An 18,395-nucleotide genomic window follows, 5' to 3' on the forward strand; every position below is an offset into this window, starting at 1 on the left:
ACCCATAAAAAGAAAAGATTATGCACACATTTCTCATGCATTTCAAAGTAATTTTAAACTAAGCCAGGGAATTAATATGGATGAGAACATTGACAAAATCTGTTCTGCTGACTGAGCTATGGGCAGGCAGAAATACTCTAAAATACCAATGCAGAGTTTCCTTTGTAGCAACTGTCTGATCACAAGCTCACTGTAAAATCAAATTTGCTTAGCTGCTTCACTGAGTCAACCCTCAAGGACAGTACCTGCTCATGCAAGTAATTCTTACACCATGTTAAATAAAAGTAAAAACACATGATACTAACTTCATAAGTTTCTAGGTATTTGGCCCTCTCTTCAGGAGTCATAGATAATGAATCTTCTAGGAACTTTTTCAGTGAAGAATTAGTTTCTTAAAAAAATTTAAAAAGACATAATTAGTGTCATATTTTAATTCCAACTTCATTCACAGCTTACAGAATCCAACAAAACTTCTGAAGATAGAATTGCACTGTATTTTTAAGACACAGAAGGCTGACTGCACTTTGCAATGTTTCAAGCGCTTTAGTTCATAAATTAGTATAAAATAATTATTTTGTAATTATAGGTAAAAATGCACTCCTTCAGCCTTTATGAATAGTTATATTCAGAGAAAATAGTACAAAACATACCCTTCCCTCCATGGCTTCCCACAGCTGAGGAAAAAAAGGATAAAGCCAACAAAACCCAAAGTAAAAAAATCTTACCAAAGTTCATTTTATCTCTGTTGTTTGCAATAGCATGAATTAGCCCAATTGTCCCACAAGCATTGTTAATGGTCTGCTTCATGAAATACACTGATGATTTGACATCTTGCCCCTTAGCTTTTATCCTCTCTTCTTCTTCTGTTCTGAAGGTTTCATACTAGAAGGAAAGTTAAACACACAAATAGTCACAGTTATTCAACAAATAGTATGAATAGCTACATCAATCAAGACAAAACAATTTATAATATACAACAGCTAATTAATACTACCATTTGAAATGTTTAACACATGTGGTCCAACAAATGTATGTAAACTTACCTGAACTGCTCTATACTTAACCCAGTGCTTCCACACTTGAAACATTGTTTTGAATATGTGTTATCTAACACAGCTTTAAAAATTTTTAAAATATTTCCTTGATCTGAGCTCATGTCACCATCTCACTTCAATGCAACTTTAATGGCTTTAATGGCTTTTTAAGGACAGAAGTGCCAAGAAAGAAGGACAGAAGTATCAAGAAAGCTGTATTACTTCAGGTGATTAATCATCATGAAGCATTCTTTATATATTCCACTGTTACATTTCATTTTCCCCAGGAATATAAAATAAGAGCTATATAACACCCAAGGCATCAAAACAGGCCCTTCTGAAACAATATTCATAAAGTAAACTTTTATTTTCTGTAGCAAAAAGATAATTTACTTCAACTGAACAATCTAAAATACTTGTTTTATAAAGATCATATTTGACTAAAACCTGTTATACTGTGCAATAGTGTGTCAGTTTTGTGCTTTTTTTGTCACTGGCTGTGATTTGTTGGTTCTTTTGGGGGGGAGGGTGTTGTTATGGGTTTGTTCTTTTTTATTGGATTTGTTTGAGGTTTCTGTTAATTTTCTTTTGTTAAATTTTAATTTCAGAGAGAAAAAGAAAAAAATAAATCCACAAATGTTCCAGTTAATGCTTCCTCCTTTGACTCTTCTACTAGGTACTTTTGCAGAAAAAAAAAAAAATTCTGAAGTAGATGGGCTTTTTATACAAGTATGATGAAAGTGAAGTAAGAATGAAGAAAGTTACCAAGGAACTCTTCCTGCAAACCCCTGAGAAATTTCCCTTGGGCTGTCTGCACTGTCAGTGACAAACAAAACCAAAAAACTTCTAGCATCATATTCCACTTTTGTAGGTGCCTCCATGTTCTGAATAGGCTAACTAATAGCAAGAGCATTATAAACCATTTAAATTTGGCTTATCTACAAGCTAACAAAAAATAGCCTTAATTGAGATAAAAATTTCATAGAGTTCAATCCGACAAAAAGTTCAGACTAGAGAGGTGAACAATACAGCTGCCATTCATTCCCTCCCAACTAAAATAAAATCAACAGAAAAAATAAATATATAAGTGCTGGGAATACCAAAAATACAATTTCGAGCAAGGGATAGACCAGATCATCTCAACAGATTCTTCCTAACCTAAACTATATCCCATAATTTAGATTCATTTGGATCTATTAATTCATTAGGCCCAAAATGCCAACACCCACAATATTTACTTTGTCTACAACATACTATGCAGACTAAGAAAACATTGACCTTTAAAGTGAACAACAATCCTAAAATCTTTAGAATGCTAACAAGAGTAGCTTGCCTTAAAAGCAAGTTCTAGGAAACTGATATACAGGAACCACGAAACCACTGAGCTTCCAGACAGACAGACAGACAGACAGACAGACAGACATGAACAGACAGACATGTGAGAAAAGTCTTTACAAAGGCAGCAAAACTAATAGCCACTTTCATAAATGTAGACACAGCCAAGAAACAAATAAATCATAAATTAAATAAAAGTGTAATTTTACAGGCCATTTTGAAAGGGAGACTGAGGAGGAAAAAACTACTCTAGAAATACAAAATAAAGCACAAGGGTCTTGTGGAGTTCACAGTGACTAACAAAAGCTTCAGAACATTGGGACCTCCCATGAAACATTGACTGTTCACACAGCCAGGCTAAACAGTTGATAGAAACATTTGTGCCCCTGACGTTTCAGAAGGATTAACATGCTGAACACTTGGCTGCTGCTCAGATTTGACTGATTGATGCAACAGAGCAAATGTTGTTTCTCTGGTTTTGTTTGTCATATGTTTCTTTAGGATGAAATCAGATACACCTTCTGGAACAAGAGCAAGGTTCTTTCGTACGGGATAATGCTCCCATAGCATGATCCAAAAAAAGGTTTGCACAAGCAGAGAGTCAAAAGAAAAGTGACAGTCAGACCTGTACCTCAAACAGCCAGACAGAAATGACAGCACACAGAAAACAATGCCTCAAAGGTGACAGAAAGGACATTTCCTGAGGACGGGTGAGTTGAAAGTTTGATTAAGCTTGAAACTATCAGGGTAGCTGAAATCAATCTTAAAAAGTACTGCCTGCATAGCTGGTTTGGAGAAACTGAAAATACAGAGGTTTACTGGACATAATGTGTAGGATGACTGACCTGACACTCCTGTCTATTTAAACACCTTGTGTTTCGAAGACAAGCTTCAATAGCTAAGTGATTTGTCCTTATAAGCTACATACTCTTTTTGAGAGACATATTAAAAGAATTAATTGTGGACAGATTCACTTCAACCTTTTGGCTGACATTATCACAGTCATGTAATACTGTTACAAATTGAAAGATCAATATGAATCACGCTACATAAAAGCATGTGATGACACAAAATAAGCACATTGAAGATTTAACCAAAGTCCAACATAGTGAATGATGGTGGGGAAATTGTCTTTCATCTTAACAGTATGTCCCATCTGTCCAAGAAGTGAAAGCCACCCACATCAATACTGATGACCAACTGAAAGTGGATTGAAGTCTGAAGGATTGTCAGTGTAACAGGACAAAAACTGGAAAAGGAGTTGCATATTGTTCTGCACCTTATTTCTTATTTTCCTTATGCTGTTAGAGCTTTCTGCTAAAACTGGCAAATTGAGCCATTTCACAGTGCTTATTATAAAAAATACCTTAAATTGCCTGTAATAGAGAAGTGTGAAGCATATTTCTCTGTGCTTCTACATTAGCTTTTCCCATTCTGATTTGAAAAGAAATCAGAAATATACACGCAAGGTTATCAAAAGAAGGTTCTGAAAGAAGCATTTTTTGTGTTATTTTTAATGAAGAAGTCTCTTGAATACAGCTTGAGTCTCATTTTGATTCTAATACGACAGCAAAGTACAAGATTCAAACTTTCATTCCCATTTCACTTATGACAAAAGCAATTAACTGATTATTACATAAACATTTACCTTTTCCGTTATTGGAAAGAGAAGTAGTACTGCACATACAGGTCTTGGCACCATGCTAAGCAGTTCTGGTTCCATACCATAAACATCTACAAATTGCCAGTCAGGATGTATACCCAACTGTTTCAGGAACTGGAAGAGGAAAAAAAAAGCATAATATTAAACAAGTACGCTCAAACACCTATCTTTTAGAAGCATAACAGAATATCCACAATGTGAAATACATTAAAACAACCCATGCTTTCTAAAATTTAAGGAGAATAAAAGAGATACAAGTTATAATAAATAAGGCTGAATACATCACACACAAACCCCCCATGTTTTATGTATTTAAATAGTATTTATGGAAGGGAAGTGGAAACACACCCAGCAGTATTTACTGAAGCATCAAAACATTTCAACCATTTAAAAAGTGTTCTGTCACAAAACAGAAGATTTTGTGAATCTATTTTTACTGAATATTCATGTTAACTAGAAATCATCAGAGCCATCAGTCAGAGCATATATGAACAAACTTATGGCATTATTTGACTCCATATGGTATTATCTAACTCCATGACTTCAGAATACCTGGTATCAGGGCTCATATTGGAGCTCCTACAAGTAAAAAGATGTTAGGAGCAAAGCCACACAAGACACACACTTTAGTAAGTGTAGCTTTTATAAGAAAAATCCCTTCAAACTATGATGGAGTAACATATTGATGGAGTAATATTTTGATGACTGGATCACTTTTAAAATGGATGTTCTTCTACTCAAGTAAACTAGGCATCACAACAACAGTTGCAGAATCGATAACCACAGAGATAGTCAAAGACAATTTGAAATCTTTTAATTGTCAGTCTGGAAGAACCTAACTGAATTCAGGAACTGTTGTTACTATATGCATAGTGACCATTCACAATTATATAAAAAAACTAATTGTACACTGTGGCATACACAGATCTTTCAATGAACATGAGGAAAAGGGAAAGCATTAAGCATTTAATAACTGATGAAACAGAAGACAGTTTACTTTGAACTTCTATTCTAATCTTCTACATTGTGAAGATAATTACCACTTTGTGAATAGCCAAAAAAAAAAAAAATCCAAAGAGAAGAGACTTCATGTATGGGTGCATTAAAATATTAATTGATAAGTACTTCCAGTACTTCTCATATTAAGCCAGCGATTAAGCTATCATTTTTATTGCAGGAAAGTAACACAACTGAAAAAATGCAATTTTCCTTTCCAATATCATTTGATATTTTGCAATATTACATGAAATAATAATGGTACAAATGCCCCAAAATAAAAAAAAACAACACTCACCTAGAAAAAGACCCCACAAACCAGAAAAGACAACAAAAAAGAATCTCATTAAGTTACTGGACAAATAAGTGGTTTAGTCTCTTGTTCTGTTCTACACCACTGGGAAAAAAAAAAATCACCAAGCAACCAAACAACCAACTAACAAAACTAAAACCAACCCTTTTAAACCCAAAGTCAACAAAATGCTAACCAAACCTAAGAATAGTTTACTCAAACTCCTGAATTAAGAATTTAACAGAACTAAGACTCCGTTGATACAGGGCACCTTTCATTATTCATGCTACCATACCACCTAGAAACTTAACAATCCAAGAAGTTTTATCTTCTAGTAAACAATGATAGTGACAATGAAAAATGATGGTCAGCACTGCAGAGAACAGCAAGAGCATAGGCTTAGTATGACAAGCAGTGATCTTAACACACAACCAGACTAACAACTCTACTGTAGAATCATAAACCAAAAATAAAATACTAAGGATAGATTCAAAATAGGCAAAGAAGATATCTCTCTGTACGTCAAGAGGGTTTCATTCAGGCCTGGAAAAAAAGATAAAAATATCCTTCTGAAAATTATTAAGTAGATTTTAAAAACTGTGCAGACTAAGTCCCTGTGTAAGAGAGAGTGACAGATGGGTAACAGATGAACAATAGATGACTGGATGGGAACACAAAGTCATTCTTGTTTTAGGACAGCAGGAAGTTCAGTACACTTTTTAGACAACGTCACTGTCTAAAAAGGTGAGAGATCTCTGCTGTTTTCCTTTCCAATTACTTAGGGATTATCCAAGCAATTTTATTCTACAAATACCTACTGTAAAGAACACTTAGGGTTCTTTGAGGGCTCATTCATTTTCACTCTTAACTTATTGATACTATGTATGCAAGACAACATAAAATAGCAGCTTCATATTTCTCTGGTTCCGCACAAGAGAGTAACAGAATCTTTTTCTCAGACACTGCTTATCACACTGCTGACAATTCTTAATTTATAGGTCTGTGAGTTTTCACCTTATAAAAGAAAAAAAGAAAAATTCTTAGCTTATTACAGAAGTCTTAGAGGACCTCAGGAAGAACAACAACAGCAGCACAAAACTCCCCCGCACATCTGTATTTAGTATTCACTTTTTCACAACTTTATTTTTACAGATTTTTGTCATAGTTTTGGTTTTCTCTTTTCTTCTTGTCTTAAAAGACCTTGCTGAAAAACACTTTCTGTTTTTTCACTGGTCCAGCCAGCTAGCAGACAAAAAGCCACTTTAGAAACTACTTTACACCCCTCACCCTTAACTGCACTTCCTATGAATTTGTCCTTTTTGCCCCAGTATTCCAGAAGGCCCTTCTTTCTCACCTGACTACTATTGTTTATAACTAGCTAAGGGAGAGCACAGAGAAGACAGAGACAGACTCATCTCAGTAGCACACAGTAAAACAGAGGAAAACAAGAGGCTGAAACACAGGGAAATGTAACTTTATAAGGAAGGCATTTAAAAATAAATTTTAAAAATAACAAACATAGCAAAACACTAGCGCAAACTGTCCAGGAGACTGTGGAGTTTGTGTCTTGAGAAATTCAGAACGTGACAGGTTGCTGAGCAACTTGTTTTGAACAGAGTATGGTTGGTCTGCAGAAGTCAAAAGCCCCTTTCAGCCTACCTCATTCTATTCTAAATGATCACAGATTGTAAATCTGTATGTCTAAATGTTGGTTTATAGCAAAAACATTACAATAGGCACTTCTAGGCACTCTACCTACGCAGCATGTGGTATAAGCTATTCTGTTTTCATTGCTGGTACCACTACTTCAGCCTACTAACGGAAAAAAGCACAGAGCAGTTATCTTTAACATGAGTTTAGAATCCTACTTCTGCCAACACAGTTACAGAGCAAGTAGGAAGATTTGATCTATCAGGTTTATGGAGATGCATAAAGGGTAAGTGGGATATGACAACATAAGGGTGAAATTTATTATAAACTTATGGAGTAAATGCGCAATTGAAATACTGTCTTAACAGCAATGTGCTTTTCTACTCTGTCATTTGCATGTAAAAACAAAGTGAGGATAAAAACTGAAACAAAATAGGAGCTTGACATTTAAGGGCAACTAAAGTTGGACAGCTTCTGCAAATAGTTCAGGAACATCACTTTAAATACTAAGGCATTATACTCAAGACCTGGATTTTTCCACATCTTACTGTGGTATTTTATATAAAAGTTGGAACCATGAAAACATTAAACTGGCAAAATGCACAAACATTTCCAGACTCTCAGATGCAGAAGTCAAGAGGGCTTCTGTGAGAAGAACCAACTGCTGCCACCCTATTCTAAGCACAAATAAAAACCAAACACCCACAGCATCTACATTTTATTGTACTTCTGCTGAATGCATTAAAGCATCTCTATATCACATCAAAACCACAGTTAAGATTTTTCCTCTGCAAAAATGAAGTGTTCCTATGGCTTTAGGAAACTGGAAGGACAACATACAAATAAACCAATTATGACAATCAATATTTTCTAACTTTTTCATTAAAGCACAAGAAATTTTGGCACTTTATTGAATTGAAGGTAATTTTTCCAACAAATTGTAGTAAGACATTGAGTAAAATGCAACTGATTGAATAGCCATCAAGAAAGGGAAAATTATTCATTTCTTAAAGTATCCAATTCTTATTAATCTATATTAAAAATACAGTTGCACAATATTTTGCTTTTAATTCTTTACACATAATTTCTAGAAGCATGTAACAAAACCAAGTCTATTTGAGAAGTGAAATTTCTTTCTAGAAATAAGGGAACCACCCAAACAATATTTTACTGTTGGAACATTATAAGGATCTATTTCTTCATTCTTTCATCATGACATTTATGGAATTATAATGAAGGAAGAATTTTTCAGTACGTTTTAGAGACAGCATCATTTCAGTCATATGTAGCAGCTGTAAAAACTTTAGTCCTGTACAGCAGGTCAAAAGGCACACTAGGAGCAAAGAGATAGCTGGAACTTACATAAGCTGCATTATTCTTCTTTACCAACTACTCACTTAGAATGGCCACAGTATGATCTTGTTCAAACAAGAGATGACCCATTATAATAAACTTCCTTGGGAAAATCAAAGTTTATTACAAATTCTTTAATATCCTCAGGTTCTGTACTTTGGGACACCATAATAAAGTTCAAAGACAACAGCCCATCGCGATTTTTTTTTCAAAAATTTGAGAAAACTTACATCCACAAAATTCTTATCCTTCCAGTTGTGTTCATTACTTTATGGTGCCTAAAAGAGCAACACTGACTCACAGTTAGTGTTCCTGTTCTTCAAAAAGAGAGGTATATATTTTTCACATATCCATAAAGCAGTTTTGAAACTTAACACTCAGTATTGCCCAGGCACTGCTGTACATATTCAACCAGGGCATCCCACAGGCAGCAATGCAAAAAAAGCACCCAGAAATCTGGATGAACCAGCTGACCCAGACTTCCTCCAAAACCCATGAGCCAGAGCTTTAAAATGCTTCCAGCAGAGTCCTGAGGTGTTGATACTGAGACACTGATTCAAAACAGAATACTGTTACTCTGTGAAAAACACTTAACAGACCTGTTTGCATGATCTAAAAAGTAACTCGTAACAGAAATTAGCTGCATCAATCCACTCTTCTAAATAGGCTGATATACACATTTCTTCTTTTACAGTTTACTGAAACAACCATTGGATTCTACTGACTCTGCTGGTCCTTTAAGCAAGGAAAATGTCAAAGTGGGTAAAAGCATTTCAGTGTAGCAAGATAACGTATAAGGCACGAATAACTGCCACCTGTTTTCCCCTTTGTCTTCAAGACAGTAAGCATTCCCTCATAACAAAAACTAAGAAACGGAGCAAAAAAGATCATAAGAAGGAACAGAAGAGGCAAATACAAGTAGATTAATCAAATACATGTTTTTCATAGCTTTCAATTACTGTAGAACATACAAAGACTGAGCTAAGGCAATCTTTCAACTATCATATAAATACTACTCTAAACCCCAAAACAAGTGACAATTTGCCATGTGCAACATATTTACCTATTTAAATAGGTAATATAATTATCAGTAAGAGGGCTACATAGTTGGAGATATTTTAAACTAGAAGCCATTCACTAAGTGCTCTCACAGCGGTCACCTACAATTCCTTCATATTTATCCTTGTGCTTATTCTTTGCTATGCAGAATCACAGGCTCAACACTCCCTCTTTGCTGGCTCTGTGAAAGGCTTTCTGGGATATTGTCTTTATAGAAAGACACAAACTGAATCCTGGTTTTCAACTTTTTGAGGCTACATGAGTAGTAAAAGGCTGTTTTCCAAGCAAGTACACTATCTCCACTATTTTACACTCTGCTTACCACAAAAGAGTTAAATTCCACTCCCTCACCTGAAAAAAAAAGTAAGCCTGGCTAGGCATTTTAGAAGGACATCTGTGTTTCTCCACAGCCAACAGCCTTTCACACTTAGACAGTACCTCAGTACCTTATCTATGAGCACTACCTCACAATGCACTTCAGGAATTGTGCGCACCACATTTCCAACTATTTTGATTACTACGGCTTTTCTTTGGGAAAGCTTGTGGGATAGTGTTTCAGAGTCCAGGAAATGAAAAGATCTTTTAGGAAGACCAAGTCCTGCTTCCAAGATACTTAATTCTTCTCTGTATTTGCCTGACACCCTGAAGAGAGGTGTTCCATAAATGGAAAAAGACTGGCTGTATCCAGTTTATGCCATTTGTTCTATGCTTTGTGAGCTTTATCATCTCCGTAACTTTCAAGTCACAGCTGTCAACAGTGTTCATAAGCTAGAATATTTTTCTTTATGTAGCTGACTCTCAGTACCCTAATGGCTTAAAAAACTCAAAACCCCAAATCCCCCCAAAAAGTAGGATCAAAGGCCTACAAGTAATCCTGGAAGGTAACTAAGAACCAGCAACTAAGCCCTACAGGGCAAAAGAAACTCAAGCCACAGCCAACACTCAGTAGTCGAACTCTGAAGCCAGTGCTTGAGATTCATAATCAGATGCAGTCAATTACTCTATCCTTATCTGGATCCAACGAAGGCCTGAGTGGGAATGTCATCTTACTCAGGAAGCAGGGATCTTCCTTAGAATGTGTAAGATGAAGAAAGGGAAGAGAGAATGAAAAAAGGTGGGACATCCCGAAAAATTTCCACCCATACTTTTTGTTTATCTACACTTCCTAGACAATCAATTGTGGGATGCAAGCCAGACTGAAGCAACATTATGAGGAAGAACAATCAGCTTGTGTTCTGATCTTTTCACTCCAAAAACTTTACATGCAGTCTCAATTTTGGTTTTTTTCAGAAGAAATATGGAACCAGATAAAAAATACCAAATATATGGTAATTGATAAACATAATTTTCTTGCTTTCTCTCAGGAAAATCACATAAGATACCCAGGAAAGAGGTAGCGCTGGTCATGTCAGGCCAAAGGAAGGTCAAAGAGAAGAAACCATTCATTCCCTGCCATCACTGTACACAAAATGGAGCTTTGTAAATGCTGAATCATCAACTCTTTCTGTATCAGAGGTAGACAACAATTCATTCTGTCAGACTGTAGAAGTGAAGGAGAAAAAAAAGTACTGTGACAATAACTTAGCACCATATGGTACATTTAACTCCTGGCTTCACTCATTAGAACCAGCACTGTGTGCTGCATTGAATGACTGTCTTCTCTCTTGAAAACATCACTAGAGACACGTGGCACATTTCCACTGGAAATCTTTAAAACTAAGAAAGAACATTCCTGTTTACCCTCAGCAGCCAGTTTCTGAATCTTCAAATAATTTAAACACATATGTACAAAGAGAGGTTCTATACAGATTAAGGATTTTCAAATTCCTGGACTTGTATTATAATATAAACACTTTCAGATAAAGAAAAACTTCTGAGATATTTTTAAAAGACTTCACATACCTCTAACTGAGAAATAACCTTTTTTTCCATTATCATCTGAATTTCTACCACAACGACTGAAAGCCTCAAATTTACAGCCTATACTTTAAAACCAGAGAAGGCACAGTATTATAAGAACATACTAAAAGCAAATGAACCTGCATTTAGAACACTTCCTTACTAATTACTGTTAATAAGGGGAATAAAATTATTGGTAAAATAATCAAAACAGCATAAGCACTTGATGATAGTTCTAATTACAATCTAACACTAAGAATCTATGCATCTTACAGGTCACTGGAAATTTTTTTTTTTTGTTTAAGACTTTACTACCATACCTAGCAATAATTTAAAACTAACAAAAGTAGTATGCATAAGAGATAGTCTAACACTCAACTAAAAAAATCAAATAACAAACACCAAACAAACAAACCCCAAGAAGAAACACTTGGCACTTGGCTAGATGTCTAACCAAATACATGTATTAAATGACCACCAGACACAAATATTGCAGTTTGTAGAGGCAGACCATTGGGGTTATTAGTGCTAAAGACTTCTAGAATATTTTACAGAGCACAGTACAGAGTACTACAAGAAATGCCCATCCTTGCAATTAACTCAACAGGATTTTCCAAAAATTAGTCACCAACTTCATTAGAATTTCAAATTACTATTATTATTGTTTTAAACACAAGCAGGATATGAATAACTTATGACTAACAGCCCTGTTGCTACACAGTTCACCACTGTACTGAGGAGATTAAAAGAACAATGATTAATAATGCAAGGTGCATTCATATTCAACACACACCTATTTATTATTTTTTTAATATATATCTCTCAGTCTAGATAATAACAATCCTGCTCACTCAAGACTAGTAGTGAAGGAGGAAGTCCAGTTGGTTTCAAGTGGCCATTTCTACACAGAAACAGTAATAAAAAAATCCTTGTAGAGTACAAATTCCTATTATCGTCGATCATCTACAACAGCTACATCCATCACCAATGGGCAAAAGAGATGAATTTTAAACACACTTAAAATTGTACATTTGACATTCCTTTAGGACTTTCTCCATACAACATAAACACATAGGGATACAAGATATTTCAGATGAAAATGTTACTGTTTTCTCCTCCTCAATTTCTACTTTAAAGGTGATGAGCTCATCTCACCATCTGGAAAGTCAGAAGAAAAAGTAAGATAGTTGGAAATTCTTACTAGTTATTTATTCACTTATTTTCTTCCAAACTGGAAATTAGGTTTCTGAATTTCAAAATTTTAAAGAGGAAACTATAGCACGTGTTCAAGATGGGCTCCCAAGAAAGGCCATCAATTTTAATTCAGGAGACTGGGATTATAGACTTCTCAAATCGCTCCACAGCAGCAATACTGTAAAAATTGTAAAATTATTTGACCTAGGAAAGTATAACACACAAAATGACCCAGTATCAAGTAACTCTTTACTCTACTGCAGAGGTAGTTTGTATTTTACAGCACCACAACAACAAAAAACCCAAACAAAACATTCTTCACCCACAGAAATTCCCAGTTTCCAAAATATTTCAACAATATAGTTTTAAGAATACAATTTTGCTGCTAGAAGTTGCAGAGCCCTTTGGCTTAAACACCATCTTTAACATTGTCAAGAGGCCTGCTGAAATCAACAAATGACCATTAACACTATGCTCAAAATTGTCACTGAGAACATGATGCAGGATTAGTATGTGTGATTTCCTTTCAGCCAGAGCTTATTTAGAGGAAGCATTGTTTTATGTACTAAAACAAGCTTCCTTTCTCTAGCATGGGTTCTACCACACTAACAAAAACTGCAACAACCAATCATGCACATATTGTCATTAATAAGCAGAAAAGTGCAAATATGGTAAAACTACATTATTTTTTATGGTCAGCCAAAGAAGTATGAGACTACAACACCGTGATGAAAGCAGATCCATACATGTGCCCAAAGACATCATGTACAGGTCCACACCTGGCACATGTTAAATAGAAATTGATGTTTTAACCACTAATTAATGAATTAAAACCCACCTTGAAAAACATCAGAAATTTCATTACAGTAATAGCCAGGCCACAACCATTCTCTTTTTACTGTTCGTTTTTCGTTCATATAGTATCTTTAAGGGACAGGTTCCAGTACGGTCCGACATGAGAAGACGAGCGCAGACACGCGTAGGGAAGGAAGGGGGCACTCTCCTTGGACAAGACGGAGCCTTTACTACACGAAAACGAGAGGAGACGGGCCCAAAGCCGCAGAGACTAAAGGTTACCTCAAATAAAAGCTTCTTACCTGATTCGTGACCTGAAAAGAAACCAGAAAACAGAAGGTAGTTAAGACTCAGTGGGATCCACGGAATAAGACCTTCCTCCATCCCTACCACCACCAGCCGCCCCTTAAGAGGCGATGCGGTCCGGCGCGGCGGGAGCCCTCTGCCCTCTCCCCTCCGCCATCCTCCCGCCAATCCCACAGCAGGCAGGCTGTCAGGAGGGCAGCCTCCCGCGCACACGGCAGCGCCCCGCTGCCCAGGCCGGGCACTCACGTCGGGGTTGGCCTCCAGGGGCAGCCAGCGATGGGGCTCCATGGCAGCGGCGGCGGATCCCGGTGCGGAGCTGGGCGGACCCTCTCAGCGCGGCTCTGACAGCGCCTCACGGTGCCGCCGCGCCTCAGCCCTGACCCGGGGCCGCGTCACCGCGCCGCGCCTCGCAGGGGGGGCGGGCGAAGGAGGAAACATCCGCCCGGCGCCCGCCCGCACCGCCGCGCCGCTTCGCACAGATGGCCGGGACGGCGCGCCCGGCAGTGGCCGCCGTCCCCCCCTGGAGTGCTCCGGGCGGCGAGGCCCAGGAGATTCCCCCCTCCCCGCCCTGTTGGCTCCCCCGGCAATGGACTCTCCCAGCGGGGCAACGGGTGGTTCCTCTCCGGCGCCGCCGCCGGGGCCTGCGGGGCGCGCCGCAGCCGCCGGGGGGCGCGGCCGCTCGGGGTCGGGGCACGGCAGGGGCTGGAGTCGGGCACGGCGGAGCCGCGGGAGCGCCCGCCAAGCGCCCCGACAGCCCGGCCCCGCTGAAGGAGCCTCCAGCAGCTAAGCTGAACCGCGTTCAGCGAAATAGGCTCGCGGGGCACGGGGCAGGCCACGGGGCGAAGCGGGACAAAGAGAGCCAGAGGAACTGCTGAGCAGCAGTGGCAGTAAATTACCCCCCACTCCACAGAATCACGGAATATTTAAGTTGGAAGGGAACGACACGGATCATGGAATCCAGCTCCCGGCCCTGCACAAGACGTCCCCACGAGTATTGTCCAGACGATTCTTGAACTCTGCCAGGCTGGTGCTGTGACCACGTCCCCTGGGAGCCTCTTCCAGTGCACAACCACCTCCTGGATGTTATCCAACCTAAACCTCCTCTGGCACAACTTCAGGCCATTCCCTCAGGTCCTAGCGCCGATTGCCAGAGAGAGAAGATCAGTCAGTGTCTGATCCCCGGCTTCATCTTGTCTGAGAAGACCTCAGGGTAGCAGCAAGGACTTGGGTGGTGAGGTTCCCATGTCTTGCTAAAAATTACTGCAAGATGTGTTAAACGTGATTAAAAATATTGCTCTTCTATAGCTACAAATCCCATCATACTTCCCATCTCAGGACCATTAAACAGGGCATTTCTTGGCCTTTTTGCTAAGATGAAGCACAATCTAATACATACATAGCATATACAGTGTGATTACATTTTATAAATGTACACATACCAGATTTACTCTTATGCCTTCTTTCAAGTTATTTCAGAAAGGCTAAAAATAAAGGAACACATCATGGCTTGGTGTGGGCACACCTCCAGTACTGTGTCCATTCTGGAATCCACAGTTCAGGAGCAACATTGAGGTGCTGGAGCAAATCCAGAGAAGGGCAACAAAGCTGGTGAAGTGTCTGGGCAGCACATCCTATGAGGCACGAGTGGGGGAGCTGGGGTTGCTTAACATGCAAAAAAAGGAGGCTCGGGGGGAGGACCTTATTACTCTCTACAACTATTTGGAAAGAGATTGTAGACAGGTTGGGGTCAGCCTCTTTTCCACAGATAGGCAGACAAGCCAAAATCCATTCATATTTCACCAACTTCTGTTCCAAATTAAAAAAAAAATAATGCATATCTATTTGCCAATGAAAATAAATAAAAATATTTTAAAATTTCAGCAAATGATTTTGTAATTACCTAGCCACCAAGATATTAAACTTCAGCTCCAATCTCCACATGTTGGAGATAGAAAATAAGAAAGTACCATAATGAATATTAGTCATAGTGCTAAGGGCATTACTGAGAGACTTTATGAAATTGTAATATAAAATAATATGTAAAGTTCTCTAGATAACAAAATATGTATTAGAATTTGGTAAGTTAAGAACAAAGAGATTGTTAAGTCCTCAGCATCAGAGACATATCTCAGTGATGCATACGTTGTCAGTATTTTGACAACCATGAGGTCGTAAAAACATAGACTACCCAAAATCATTTGCACACCTAATTAGATACTTTAGAAGGGAGAGGCCAAGATCTGACAGGTCATAAATGCATAAAGCTCATAAAACCACACCATGTTCCATAATGATTAGTCTTTTTCTGAAATATATTACAGATTCTGATGCCTGAAAGATAGGCTGGAAGTAAATCCCCACAGACCAATGTCTAATAGAGCAGGTATTTGTTTGTTGCAGCGCTGGTGGTGAGGGGGATTTCTCCACCTAACTCACCCACCTTTGTCAAGTGCTGTGGTCTATTTATGCAGTGAGAGTTGCTTAGTGTCACTATGTCACTACAACATCATCACATACATGCCAGAACTAATTTACACGGTATGATCTCACGGTTATTAGATCATTCTTTTGCACTGTGCTTGTGTCTCCCCAATTTTGGGGGTCATCAGAGGTCTTTGATGAAGGCTTCCAAGGTCTTCTTCACATCTGAACTTTTCAGTTTTGTCTTTGGAGCATGCACAGTTGTGGTATTCCTTGGTCTGTCTGGTCTGAACCAGCCTAAATTCTTTGTTTTGTGGCTAATTGGCTTTGTACTAGCCAATTTTTCATTAATGCTGTACTTATCAATCTCTAAAGCTACCCACTTGGCGTGTTTTTTCTTCTTTTTTGGTCTATTCAGCATCAAGGAACTAGGTAATCATATACGAGCATTACATTGCAAAAAAAAAGGCTATAATTCAGATTATATAGATATATAAAAAGTCATTATTTAGGTTATAGAGATATATCAGGTAATATAAATATATCAGGTTATATTGATGTACAAAAAGTCATGATTTAGGTTATAATGATATCTCATAAGCTATATAAGCACCTCATAATTTAGATCAAAGTGATATCGGCATCAATTCTTTCTTTAACACTTGCTGAAAATACATAGATTTAGTCAGCACTACTGTAGGATGAGTTATGCTTTACTACTGTCACAGCCTCAGAATAGATCTACTGAGATTATAACATTATTCTTTCTATATATATTAAAAAAGCTAAAAGCAAATGGAAAACTGATACTAGAGAAGTGCAAAAATATTATTTTTACAAGTGAAACTGCTGAAGGGTTCCTGTTGGTTTAGTACTCCTGCCAGAGTTCAAAATTAATATCAGTATGAAATGCTTATTGAACACAGTTCTGTTTGTAGTTTTACAAAAGGTGGTTCTTTCCCCATAAAGCTGTAGTTTACCTATACAAATTGCCCCCACAGTTTATTTGAGGGCTGATTCCAGAGTCCACCTGTACAAAGTATGGTCATTCCATACCAAGTTACCCTATGTAGAACATGCACACAGGACAGACATCAGCCCCCCGTGAAGACAGGCTGAGGAAGCTGGATGTGAAAAATGCGCATTGTATGATTGGCTTTTCGCAAATATTAAAATGAGTATTATATGTGTTGTGTTAGAAAGTTATGCTGTATTAATTCTTTTAAGTAGTGTGTTAATTATAGTTTTAGGTTATAAAATATGTTAAAATAGAAACTATGCTATGTAGGATACTTTTTTTAAAGAAAGGACTTGCAGCGAGATAACAGCCACAGGACACCTAAGTCTTTCAGAGAAAAATAATTTATTGCCCTCTTCTCAGAAGAAACGAACTTCTTCCCGCCTTGAAGGTGCTGTTAGGATTCAGAGGAAGAAGTTGATGATGACTGGACAGAATCCTGTGTTCGAATGGAATTTATGCATCATGTATGAAGTGTATGAAAATGCAACAGGCTGTTGTTTTTAAGGGTTAATCCTTTGTTAACGGGTATCCTTTTTCGGGCTTGTGCTGCCCAGAAAAAGTTACCCAGACGTCCTTAACTCTTTGTTTTTATTGTCTCATATTGTCCTAATTCAAATTGTCCAAATTATTATTACTCTAATTGTATTACTATTTTTATAACCATTTTATTACTGTTAAACATTTAACATTTTAAAAACAAGTGATTGGCGTTTTTCACATGGAGCTGTTCATCCCGGAGAGCAAAAGGTGGTGTGGAAACCTGATGGCAGCCTTCCAGTGTCTGAAGGGGACATATATGGAAGCCGGAGAGGGACTCTTCGTCAGGAAATGTAGTGACAGGGTGAGGGGGAATGGGTGGGTAAATGAAAGTGGGGAAATTTAGGTTAGATATTAGGAAGAAATTCTTTACTGCCAAGGAGGTGAGGCACTGGAATGCGTTGCCCAGAGAGGTTGTAGATGCGTGAAATGCTCGAGATCAAGTTGGATGGGACAACCTGGTCAAGTGGGAGGTGTGGGATTGGGGCCGGATGATCTCTAGGGCCGCTTCCAACCCCTTAACATTCTATGGTTCTGTAATTTGCGTGCCTGCGCTTTTGACAACGAGCACGAAGAAAACCCTGTCACCAAACCTCTCTCAGCGAACAACTTGTTGCGCCAACCGAGCGTGCCTCTCTCCGGGGCGGTTCTGCCCTTCCCCACCCCCGCGCGGTCGGTCCCGCATCCCGCTCCGTGAGGGCGGGATGCAGCAGCAGCGGGGCGGGAGGAGCGCGTGCTCCCCGCGCCGCGGCCAATCAGCGCGGCGCCGCTGCCGCTGCCTCGCTCTGGGGGCGCTGGGAGCCAATCAGCGCGGCGAGCGCTGTGTGGCGGAAGCCGGGA

The 18,395-nt window shown here is 38.5% G+C and overlaps 1 protein-coding gene across 1 annotated transcript in view; it reads right to left on the reverse strand.

Moving 5' to 3' along the window:
* The window catches only part of UCHL3 (ubiquitin C-terminal hydrolase L3), a 41,301-nt gene extending 27,723 nt beyond the window's left edge, over nucleotides 1-13,578 (reverse strand). The window contains exons 1-4 of the mRNA XM_084226490.1: nucleotides 13,573-13,578; nucleotides 4,018-4,146; nucleotides 726-882; nucleotides 306-391 (exon numbers count right to left, since the gene is read on the reverse strand). Coding sequence (XP_084082616.1) covers nucleotides 306-391; nucleotides 726-882; nucleotides 4,018-4,092 — 318 coding nt within the window. The 5' untranslated portion in view covers nucleotides 4,093-4,146; nucleotides 13,573-13,578. The remainder of the gene's footprint in view (nucleotides 1-305; nucleotides 392-725; nucleotides 883-4,017; nucleotides 4,147-13,572) is intronic.
* Between the last annotated feature and the right edge of the window lie 4,817 nt (nucleotides 13,579-18,395).

This window comes from Fringilla coelebs (assembly GCF_963513975.1).
Source record: "Fringilla coelebs genome assembly, chromosome: 2".
In the NCBI taxonomy this organism is placed as follows: Eukaryota; Metazoa; Chordata; class Aves; order Passeriformes; family Fringillidae; genus Fringilla; species Fringilla coelebs.